We start from the raw sequence: 11441 nt of genomic DNA, 5'->3' as shown, positions 1-11441 counted from the left end.
GAAGACATTTGACAGCCCGAGACGGAAAAAACGAAAAGCTCGAGCCGCGTGTTTGTGGTTGCCACTTTAAATTCCGTCGCAGATTATTTTCGCGTGCCAAAAAGCGAACGAAAAGTGTACTTTCCTCGCAATTGGCATCCATTCCGTGCGGTGCGCCACTGTAGCTGCTGTTAGAAGGCACAGGTAATACACCCGCAGGTGAATTAAAAGGTCCCGGTACAAGGCCCGAGCACATTTCGTTGCATTGAAGTACCGCACCGCACCACTTCCTTTTGATTCGCGACGTAGGGCACATAAGCCCGGCAAGAGGGGGCTACACCAGCTGGGGGATCAGCTGGGGAGGGCTACCTACTTACCTACCGTCTAGGTTCTTTGTTTACAAACAATTATCTCGCGTAGTGCAAACAAATCGGTTTGGTACAGCACTCTATTGCCACACGAGGACGGCTGTAATCGTGCCGCGTTGTGCCCCCGTACTTGAACATCCGCCTGTGTGCACTATTGCGGTGAAGGCCGCTTGAAGATAGTGTAGTGTTTCGCACCGGAACCAGTTGGGCACGAACGGGCTAGACGGTTGGTTCGTTCGTACGCACAAACCACGCTCTACCACCCTATCAACCACTTTCCCAAATCGTTCGTACATTGACGTGCATATTATTTTCTTCTTTTAGTTGTTTAGATACACATAGAGACACAGCGCCATCGCCGTCCTAGCCTGCTGTGTGTACACTGAGACACGCTAATTGATTGACCGAACCGAACGAATACGTCGTAGAAGAAAGGCAGCAGCATGAAGTACATACTCGTCACGGGTGGTGTGATCAGCGGCGTTGGCAAAGGAGTTATCGCCAGCTCGTTCGGCACGCTGCTCAACGCATGCGGCATACCCATAACGTCGATCAAGATCGATCCTTACATCAACATCGACGCAGGAACGTTCTCCCCATACGAACACGGTAAGCAAACGGCTAGACGAAATAGTCCTCAACGAAGATAGAAAGAGAAAGAGAAAAAAGCAAGCAAGCTCACGGGCATGATATTTCGTTGGGCAAGAAGCGGTCGTGTAGAAAAGGGATACCTTTTTATTTTTAAACCCACGAAGAGAACTTGACCGTGACGGTAACATTCACTGTCAGGGAAAACGAAAAAGCCAAACAAGTAAGTACACAGTGGCCAGTGAGTGATTGTTGCTGGTGTGCGTCTTCTTTCTTATTTTTGCGTTTTGGTTTTGGCGTGCAATTGTCCCATCGGCCGGTGATTGTTTATTTCATATTTTGCTAATTAAATTCTAAATTTCGGATTCTATTCTTGCGCCATTTTAGGTGAGGTGTTTGTTCTTGATGATGGCGGTGAGGTGGATTTGGATCTGGGAAACTATGAGCGTTTTCTGGACATTGTGCTGCACAAGGACAACAACATTACTACGGGCAAAATGTATAAAATGGTGATCGATAAGGAGCGTATCGGGGATTATCTTGGCAAAACCGTTCAAGGTAGGTGAGAGGTGGGAAATGTATTGAATTTTACACGGTTTGGAAAATAACGAATTTTGTTAAGACTTTTATGCATTATTATATTTTTGATAATCTGGTGCATTTGCTTCGTAATGTATCAGTTGGATCAGTTGGAATGGAAAAAAAATGTTTAACCATACCTAATATTTTGCACTTAGACAAGAACACATACAGGTCAATTTAATTACTCGTGTAAAGTATATACAGTGAGTGCAATAAGTATTCTTCTAGCTAAAGATGTTAAAGAAATAGGTAAATGATGGCCGCAATAGGCAAAGGATGGTAAAAGAGTAAAGCCAAACAAGTGAAAACGGCCTAGCAAAGTCTCGATATTAACAGTTCAGATTTGTTTTTGGGTTGTATAATTTCGCATAGGATTTAAAAATATCAGACACGTCTTCAACATTATTTAACAAAAATAATAATAAATAATAAGAAACCCAAGACGTACTAATAATCACATAATTGAGGATCAAACAGTAATGTCTATTTAAATAGTTTAAAACATATTTACAGCTCCTTGCAGAACCGCTTAAAGATTCAAACCAACGTTTGTATAATTTTGAAAACAGCGAAAGTTTATGTTTTATGCAATTTATTTTATTTTTCAATTTATTTATTTTTTCTACGCAGAATTAATTTGCGAATTTCTTGCTTAACCTTTATTTATTTTAGATAGTACGACCTTTTTAGTAAAAAATATGAGTATTTCTCAATATTCTCAATATGAGTGTCTCAATTGAAAATTAAAATTTATTGTATTACAGGGCTTTACAACCAATAAATCGTGGTTCCCATCAATTGCTGGTTGGTTCCCATATATTTTGGGTGCGTTCCCAGAGTTTTTTGGTCGATTCCCAGAATTTTTTGGTTCAATTGTATTTATATCCAATAGGACTATACCAATAAATTTTGGGAACGTACCAAAAAATGTATGGGAAACGATGAATAAATCGTGAAACGAGCCCAAAAAAATATGGAATCTGACAAATAAATCGTGGAAAACCCTGTAAATGACTCTGCCAGAAAAAAATAAATGAATTTTAAAATAAAAAAATATATTTAATTAATCAATTTAATATGCATTTTCAATACAATATCAATTTAATAGCAATTAGCAATTGAAGTACAAAAAAATAAGAAAAAACATTCATGAAGACATAAAATTGTTAATTTTTTTTTGCCACGCGATTATCAATTGGCCAACAAACCCTGTAATTAAACTGCTTACAGCTTCCAATATCTATTTCTATTAAATCTCCTATTTTTCTCTCTCCCCGCAGTGGTTCCGCACATAACGGACGCCATCCAGGAATGGGTGGAGCGGGTAGCGAAGCAGCCGGTAAAGGACAACATCGTGCCGGAGGTGTGCATCGTCGAGCTGGGCGGCACGATCGGTGACATCGAGGGCATGCCGTTCGTAGAAGCCTTCCGCCAGTTTCAGTTTCGCGTGAAGAAGGAAAACTTTTGCGTGGCGCACGTATCGCTCGTCCCGTTGCCCCGGGCTACCGGTGAACCGAAAACCAAACCCACCCAGGCAAGCGTCCGTGAGCTGCGCGGGTTTGGCCTGAGCCCGGACATGATCGTGTGCCGGTCGGAGAATCCGATCGGCGATGAGGTGAAGGACAAGATTAGCAACTTCTGTCACGTGTCGCCGGATCAGGTGATCTGCATACACGACCTGTCCTCGATCTATCACGTGCCGCTGCTGATGGAGCAGGCCGGCGTGGTGGACATTCTGAAGGAGCGGCTGCAGCTGAATCTGCCCACGCCGAGGCCGGCGAACTTTATGCAATCGTGGCGCGATCTGGCGGAACGGGTGGACAATGTGTACAAGAAGGTGAACATAGCGCTGGTCGGGAAGTACACGCGGCTGCAGGATTCGTACGCGTCCGTGATGAAGTCGCTGCTGCACGCATCGATTGCGGCCGGGTACAAGCTGAACCTGACGTTCATCGATTCGTCGAATCTGGAGCGCGAGACGAAGATAGAAAACACCAGCCTGTACTACGATGCGTGGCACGATCTGACCAACAGCCAGTAAGTGGATGGTAGAATTGCGGTAGATCGATGGGAAGGTTAATTGAAACGTTTTGTTTTTGTTTACAGTGGTATCATTGTCCCTGGTGGGTTCGGTTCGCGTGGTTTAGAGGGCAAAATTCGTGCGTGTCAGTGGGCACGCGAGAATGGCAAACCGATGCTCGGTATATGTCTCGGTTTACAGGCTGCCGTTATTGAATTCGCTCGCAATGTGCTTGGATTGGAGGTGAGCAAACATTAAATTCAATCAAATCAAATACCATTAATTGTAATTCATGATTTCCCTCCTCTCCCACAGGGTGCGCATACGACGGAATCGAACCCGGATACACCCCATCCCTTGGTGATCGACATGCCCGAACATCATACGGGCGTGTATGGCGGAACGATGCGACTTGGCAAACGGACGACCATTTTCCGGGGCTACAGCAAAATCCGTAAGCAGAGCACGTCCTCCAACACGATTCGTTTACTTTTCTTTCTGTTGCACCCACTCACCCACCTATGCTTCCTTCAGGTCAACTGTACAACAACAAGCAGCAGATCGAGGAGCGCCACCGGCACCGGTACGAGGTGAACCCGGACTATGTGGCACAGCTCGAATCGCATGGTATGCGCTTCGTCGGCACGGACTCGGAAAAGGAGCGCATGGAAATTATGGAGCTGAAAGACCACGTATACTACGTAGCGACCCAGTTCCATCCCGAGTATCTGTCGCGCCCGCTCAAACCTTCGCCACCGTTCTTGGGGCTGATACTGGCCGCGGTCGGTAAGCTCGATTCCTACCTCAAGGATGGGCAGAAGCTGCTCCAGCAGCAGTGCAGCCCGAGCAGCACAATGCCGAACGATAAGGTGAACGCGCAGGAGCTTAATCAGATCCGCGAGCGTGCCAATGGACTGAAGAGTGAGGCGAGCACATCCGCTGCGGTGCAGGTGAACGGTGCGGTTCCGAGCAAGCAAGAATCGCCCATCAAAATGAACGGGGTGCATACGAATGGAACGGATTAAAGCGGGGAAGCATCGCCGGTTAAAAGGTAAGTATTGCAACGATAAGGTTTTTCGGTGAAAAAAGAGCTGGCAGAATGGTTGAGACAGCTACCCAATTCTTCCAACTGCAAAGCGTAACAGAGCGATAGTAGGTTCAGCTGTGTAAAGTTAAAACCCAAGACAAGTCAGTGGAGCTGTGCATCGTGAAAATCACGCAAAACAAAAAAGCGCATTCAACAGAATGTTTCCGATTGATAAAGAAATCCAATTTCTAGAATAATACACAATTTCTTACCGATTGAACAGTTAAACAGTTGAACTTGTGCCGCCGAAAGGGCGAGACGCTTGAAATAAATAGAGCTTAACGAATAGGTTTTAATTGTTCATTTGCCAATCATTTATAGTTTGTAAGCGCATCCAGCAGCAGCAGCACAACAATTTACTTTTGTTTGCTCTTTCTTGATTAAATGTCTATCTGAGGAGGCTCCCTGCAATTTTCACTGCAACAGAGAGAAAGAGAGCAAAAAAGGAGAAAAGAACTTGTGATAAAAAAGCTCGATATCTTGTTTGGGATGGAATTGATACATTACTGTTACTACAGTTTTACTTACATTGCCTTTTTGAAGAGTTACAAACAAAGCGGAAATAAAAATTGTGACAGAACTAAGGAAAGGAACTGCATCTGCTGAATTAATGCACATTTTTTACTTATTTCAATGTTTATACACAGTGCGGGAAGGTAGCGTATGAATGGGAAGATGATATTTTGAGGGTTTTTTTTGCTAATATTTGTTTATTAACAAGATGATATATTAATTACATGCATCAAACGGTGTTATAATTCCAATCCTCAATAGAGCAAGGATCGTTTTTCGTTCAACTGCACTTTTAAAACTCTTCTCTGATATTGAAAGAGCAAATAAATGATAAAACAGATTTGCTGGGTTAAATTTGAAGGGTCAAATGATCATTGTTTATCCATCGGAGAATGCAATTCCTTATCGTTTGATGTTTGATTTAACTCATAGTTCAGCTCAGCTTGTTTAAAAAATAAATGAACCCAAAAAACCACCCGAAAAAATAATTTTCCCCTTCACGCAACCACTGTACGCGCACCTTTAGGTAGGAAAAAAAATTGTATAAAGAAATGAAAACAATTAATAATGATATAGTTTCTAGCAATATTCAAATTTTTAGCAGCAAACAAACACTTAATCCAATAGCAAACAAACGATAGTTTTAAGTGGTCGCGAAAAAAGACTCCTAATTAGAATGCAATTGGTGCTCCATTCATTGGCTCTAAGTTTCCTAGCACCAGGATCATGTAAGTGTGATCTAATATGATCTTTTCTTTTTTATATTCTTAACAATTAAATAAAGTATATGAAAGTGTTTAAAATTCACAATAACAAAAAATGTTATCATTTTTAATAGTTGTTTGGGATAAAATAAATCCATGTCCAATTGTTCAAAACCAATTTCATATCCTGATCGAACTTGATTAGTTAACAATAAAATATTTTTCAACTTCTGTTTATTTGATTTTGTTTAAATATTTAGAATATATGCATCTTGAAATAGTGGCAAAGGTCGCACAAGGTTCTTCTGGAGTTCGTATATAATAATCCAATTCGAATCTAAAAGGTTTCCCAAAAAGGTTACCCTAGAATCCACTTCTCGTTACATAAAGTTAACTTTAAATTTATTATTATAATTATTATAAGTATTTCAAATGTTAATAATGTAAATCTTAAAGGGGCTATTATTATTCTCTAGGATTTTTGGCTGATTCTCATGATGTTCCCATGATTTATTGGGCGTTGCATCGATTTTATTAGATCAATTGAATTGATTTCCAATCGATCGCTTCCAATAAATCGTGGGAACGATCCAAAAATATATGGAAAAAGGTGAATAAATCGTGAGACGAACGGAAACACTTACGGGAACCCAACCAGCAAATCGTGGGAAACCCTGTATGAGCCCTTTGGATTATTATGCCCATGATGTGCCCTGTAACTTTAGATCCTTTTAGCCCATTTTCGAATAATCCTCTACGATGTGCCATTTTAGGGTAGCTGTTAATGACACTGCTGATGGAGGTACGGTGAGGGTTCCTTACCCAAACGTGCCGATGTCTTAGCAGTGTGTGTCGTCTTGCAGGAAGTCTGGAAGTCTGTCATAGCAAAACAGGGGTTTTCAAGGAAATTCATATTGGTCTTCATATGAGACTACCCAAAAAGAGGGTCGTAGGGTGTACTTCTCATAAAGTTCCACTTCCCGTGTGAAAAAGAGTCAAGAAAGTGTCCCAAATTTATGATAACACCCTGAAAACCCCTGTAAGTGTTTGTTGTCATGTTCCTAAATGTTAGTATGCCATGCATCCCCAAACCGGAAGGCAAAAAACCTTCCCTAAATCCAGACAGTCGGACGGACACGTTCTGCACCAGAGCTCGAGGAAGCTACTATAGCAGCACAAAGGAGTAAGACTGATCACCTGGTAAGGGTACGAAAATCTAGCAACATACAACAAGACGATCAGAGAACGGTAGCTATAACCATGTAAGCCCGGGATAAGACTTTGTTCCTTTTTGGACAAAATTCCTTTGTTGGAGGTAGCGAACTTGTTGCCCATTCTACCCCGAATTACTTACGAATCGATGCGCAGTTCCTATTTCACCCAATACTTCCCAACCCTTCCCGGCCTGTGTCCTGCTGTCAAGGTCACACAGACCAATGATGACGCAATGATGACTCTCCTCAAGAGCCGCGGCAGTTAAGCAAACGAACAGCAAACAAAGGTCATACATTACACCAATCCAACTCAAATTAACCGAAAAGAAACAAAATCCCATTTGTGTTTGGTTCTAGTAACGCTTTAGCAGTTTAAATTTATTGTTTCTTTTTACTTTTATATCATTAATCCTTACCAACTAAACAGAACATTTTGGAGGGGGGAGGTGGTTGGTTGGTTGGTTTACTCTCCTGTATAGTGCCGTCTGTATGAAGTCCGTCTATGTAATGTGTATCTGTGTTTCTGTGTACTGTGTGTGTGTGTGTGTTCTCTATGTGTATGTTTGTGAAATGTTCTCCATTATTACATGCAACATAGATAGTATGTATGTATAACGACGAAGCGATCTTAAATCGTTTGCATAAACTGAGACGACTATAATAAATTACGCGCTGTTAGCGGACTTAGAGCGTTGTACGTTGGTTGGTTGTTGTTTATCCAAGTCCTTCCAGTGGATTTCAGTCACAACATTCTGCTCTGCTTCGTATAACGGTGGTGCCCACTTCCTCCAACCGGTGGAAGAAAAACGGGACCACGAAGGAAGGAGCCGCCAGAATGAGGATGAAACGGAAGAGACGGAAGGATGCGCAATTCTGGGGGGTTGTGAGGTTGGTGTCGTGATGTTTTGTCCGGATGCTTGATAACCGTATGGCCAAGACGGTAGAAGTATTCTGGAAAATGGTGATCGAGCATTTCGTCCCGTTTTCGCTCCGTTCTCTTCTCTCGCGACTAGGTACATCTAGCGTATCCTTCTAGCTATCTCACAAAGATGGACAAAAGGATACCTGCACTAGGTAAGCGGTCAGAGAACGACGTTTGAGATTGGGACTAGTCGATCACCGTCGTGTCTCGACCTGCAATCAAGCCATCCTAAACAGTACTGCCTCAGTCTCCCCCCCATCAATCCGCTTCCTCCGCATCAATCCCCTCCGCCTAGTCCACCTAAGCACGAACGTATTACGAACGCAGCACGCAACAGCAGTGTTCCTTTCCCGCTCCAACTACTCCCGTCACTCACTCGTCTCGCAACGGCACCACGCCACACCACACAATCAACCGAGGGAGCTTAATCCTTGGTCTGCATGTACTTGATCAGATCGACGACGCGGTTCGAGTAGCCGTACTCGTTGTCGTACCAGGAGATCAGCTTGACGAACGTGTCGCTCAGCTGGATGCCAGCCTTCGCGTCAAAGATGGACGAGTGGCAGTCGCCGACGAAGTCGGTCGACACGACCTCCTCCTCGGTGTAGTCCAGGATGCCCTTCATCGGACCGTTGGCGGCCTCCTTCACCTTCTGCTTGATCTGGTCGTAGGTGGCCGGCTTGGACAGGCGCACGGTCAGATCGACGACCGAGACGTTCGGGGTCGGGACGCGGAACGCCATACCGGTCAGCTTGCCGTTCAGGGCCGGGATGACCTTGCCCACCGCCTTGGCGGCACCGGTCGCCGCCGGAATGATGTTCTGGGCGGCACCACGGCCATCACGCCACAGCTTGCCCGACGGGCCATCCACCGTCTTCTGGGTGGCGGTGGTCGCGTGCACCGTCGTCATCAGACCCTCCAGGATGCCGAAGTTGTCGTTGATGACCTTGGCCAGCGGGGCGAGACAGTTGGTGGTGCAGGACGCGTTCGACACGACCTTCATCGATGGCTCGTACGCCTCCAGGTTGACACCGACGACGAACATCGGCGCATCGGCGGACGGGGCCGAGATGATGACCTTCTTGGCGCCACCCTCCAGATGGGCGGATGCCTTCTCGGTCGTGGTGAACACACCGGTCGACTCAACGACGTACTCCGCGCCGGCCTTGCCCCACGGGATCGCCTTCGGGTCGCGCTCCTGGAACACGGCAATCTTCTGGCCGTTCACGACCAGGCAGCCGTCCTGGGCGGACACCTCGCCCTTGAAGCGACCGTGCGTCGAGTCGTACTTGAACAGGTACACCATGTAGTCGACGCCGATGAACGGATCGTTGATGGCGACCACCGACGCACCCTTGGTGATGGCGGCGCGCAGCACCAGACGACCGATGCGGCCAAATCCGTTAATTCCGATCTTCGACATGTTTAGCGGTGGAGTTGTTGTTGTAGATTAAACGACGAACTGTATTGGGCGGGACGAAAGGGGGTAGAGTAGTAGAACAAGCGTTTTAATTATAAACCTTTCTGTGGGGTTATGTTAATTCAAACTCAAGGCAATAGGGGTTGGGGAGAGTTGAGGCGATAAAAGGGGAAATTGGTTTGTTTGCGTCTGTGTCAACGATTCGTTCGATTACACAACACCGAGGAAAACGGAAATGCTCAGGATCGCCGGCGGTTAAAAATAGAAGCTAAACAGGGAGAGGGGAGCTAGAGAGGGCCGCCGTAGCCGAGGCAGTGCAGGCGGCGGGAACACTTTTCCGATTTCGTAGCCAACTCAATTGGTTGAACAAAGAGGGGCTATAAACGCTATCGCAGTAGGCGACGGCTTCCAATTTTAAATTAACGATTCGAGAATAGGCAGCCAGCTTGTCACAAACACCACGCGCCATTGCATAAAACAGATACTAGAAGGAATTACGTCACCTGTTTTACTGTACTGCAACAAAATTTGGTATTTATAATTTAAATCAATTATTTATTAACTGCTTGTTTTACAGTTGTCGTTTTTCAAATTTGAAGTGGGAATTTTCCAATAGGCAAAAAACGATCACAGAATTCAATAAAACTGTCCCTACGGCTGTGTTCACTAACATCATCATCATCATCCGCTTGGGTTCGTGATCCGCGCGGCACGAGAGAAGCCGGTAGAAACAAAAGCGATAGAAAGAGTACAACACACGCACACGCGCATCGCATCTCATTCAGCGCAACCATCACACCACACCACTACTACCAAGAGAGAGAGAGAGATGGAGCCGGAGAGAGCGAGTGTGAGAGATGGGCCCGTGCACGCGTCAGCCTCGCACGAGAAAGGTCGTTTAGAGGTCAGATGGAAAAAGTGGTCCTCTGTGCATCAACTTCGCCGGCAATTGTGGACACAAATCCTATTGGAAAAGAAGCAGGGCAGAAAAGCAAGTAGGAAAGACACTGGAACAACGGTGTCCAGCACAAATGACTATTAATGTATAAATGGCAGAGGGCGCAATACATTAATCAATTGATAAAGCTGACCTCGGTACCGACCACCGCAGCGCGACTGCTTTCACGGTCTCTGTGTTCTAAAACCTGAACGGTGTTCGCGATTGTGTAATACAATCAATAGTGTGCGCGCCCTTCGAGTCATTTCAACCCGATGATAGTGAAGCTTCCCATGATGAGCGGGATTAGCAGCAAAGATGGAGATGGAGCCCCTTTTTTATAATTTGATGCTCCCCACCAGTGAAAGTGTAAGTGAAAAAACACACCCACACACAGCGCCATTTATCGATTGAAATAGGAGTCCATTTTTTTTCGCGCAAACTCCCCCCTTTGTAAGCATCGCCTCACACCAGGGCGATTCATTTAGAAAGAATTTATATGCACTTTGTATTTCTATTCACATTCTTTTTCGTTTTCTTTTTAGGCGCAAGAGTGCACTTATTGCCTCAATCCACACATGCACCAGTCGGCTGATAATAATTGGAACCTTCCAGAACTTCCCTCCGTGTCGCATACGGGAATGATGGGAAGTATCACAGTTTCAGGCGCGGTTGCTTAGCAAAAAGGACCGGAAAAAGCACGCCTGCTGCACGTATGTAGACGAACAAAAAATACACTCTTTGGTACATTTCACTTTTCTTCGCCCATTGACAATTATCGATCAAAGATGGCCTCGTTTTTTGTCGTGGAAATAAGCAGGGGATGATGTTATCAAGGGACAAAAGAGATTAAAGGGTAGAACGAAGAAAAGGAGGGATAATTTGGATGGATAGTTCTTCCTCCAAAATTCCAACCTCTTTAGCACAGGCACAGCAACTACCTTCACCTCACCTCACACCACACTATTGCCACTTACCGTTAGAAGGCTTGCTAGTTTCCCGAGAGAAGGCTGTAGGCGCGATGTTCACACGTCGGCTTTTGGAGACTGAGTGATGCGTTTCGCGTTCAATCCGCGGAGAGTTGTACGGCAAACAAGGTCCAATCAA

General features: G+C 45.0%; 2 protein-coding genes across 3 annotated transcripts; one reads left to right on the top strand and one right to left on the bottom strand.

Annotated features, from left to right (window-relative positions):
• Nucleotides 1-5021, top strand: LOC120958970 (CTP synthase). Of its 2 annotated transcripts, none has more exons than XM_040382066.2 (7): nt 1-183; nt 672-956; nt 1323-1493; nt 2798-3554; nt 3624-3780; nt 3853-3991; nt 4072-5021. In XM_040382066.2, exons 2-7 carry the CDS (start codon nt 791-793, stop codon nt 4560-4562), a joined length of 1881 nt encoding a protein of 626 aa, XP_040238000.2. In that variant the 5' UTR covers nt 1-183; nt 672-790; the 3' UTR covers nt 4563-5021. The 2 variants fall into 2 exon arrangements, with proteins under 2 accessions (XP_040238000.2, XP_049465163.1); XM_049609206.1 differs by lacking the exon at nt 1-183 and adding an exon at nt 363-573.
• A 2374-nt stretch (nt 5022-7395) lies between these two features.
• On the bottom strand, nt 7396-11441 carry LOC120958972 (glyceraldehyde-3-phosphate dehydrogenase 2). Its single transcript, XM_040382068.2, has 2 exons — nt 11312-11441; nt 7396-9439 (listed from the first exon to the last, which is right to left on the bottom strand). The coding sequence occupies exon 2, from the start codon at nt 9398-9400 to the stop codon at nt 8402-8404; it is 999 nt and encodes a 332-aa protein (XP_040238002.1). The 5' UTR covers nt 9401-9439; nt 11312-11441; the 3' UTR covers nt 7396-8401.

This window comes from Anopheles coluzzii, chromosome 3, assembly GCF_943734685.1.
Source record: "Anopheles coluzzii chromosome 3, AcolN3, whole genome shotgun sequence".
Classification (NCBI taxonomy): Eukaryota; Metazoa; Arthropoda; class Insecta; order Diptera; family Culicidae; genus Anopheles; species Anopheles coluzzii.
The sequence above is the reverse complement of the archived record's forward strand: the minus strand, read 5'-3'. Positions and strand labels throughout refer to the sequence as shown.

Coding starts and splice junctions, on each gene's coding strand:
- LOC120958970 (XM_040382066.2), top strand. CDS start 791: ATGAAGTACATACTCGTCACGGGTGGTGTGATCAGCGGCGTTGGCAAA. Junction 957..1,322: donor GTTCTCCCCATACGAACACG/GTAAGCAAACGG, acceptor GCGCCATTTTAG/GTGAGGTGTTTGTTCTTGAT. Junction 3,555..3,623: donor CACGATCTGACCAACAGCCA/GTAAGTGGATGG, acceptor TTTTGTTTACAG/TGGTATCATTGTCCCTGGTG.
- LOC120958972 (XM_040382068.2), bottom strand. CDS start 9,400: ATGTCGAAGATCGGAATTAACGGATTTGGCCGCATCGGTCGTCTGGTG.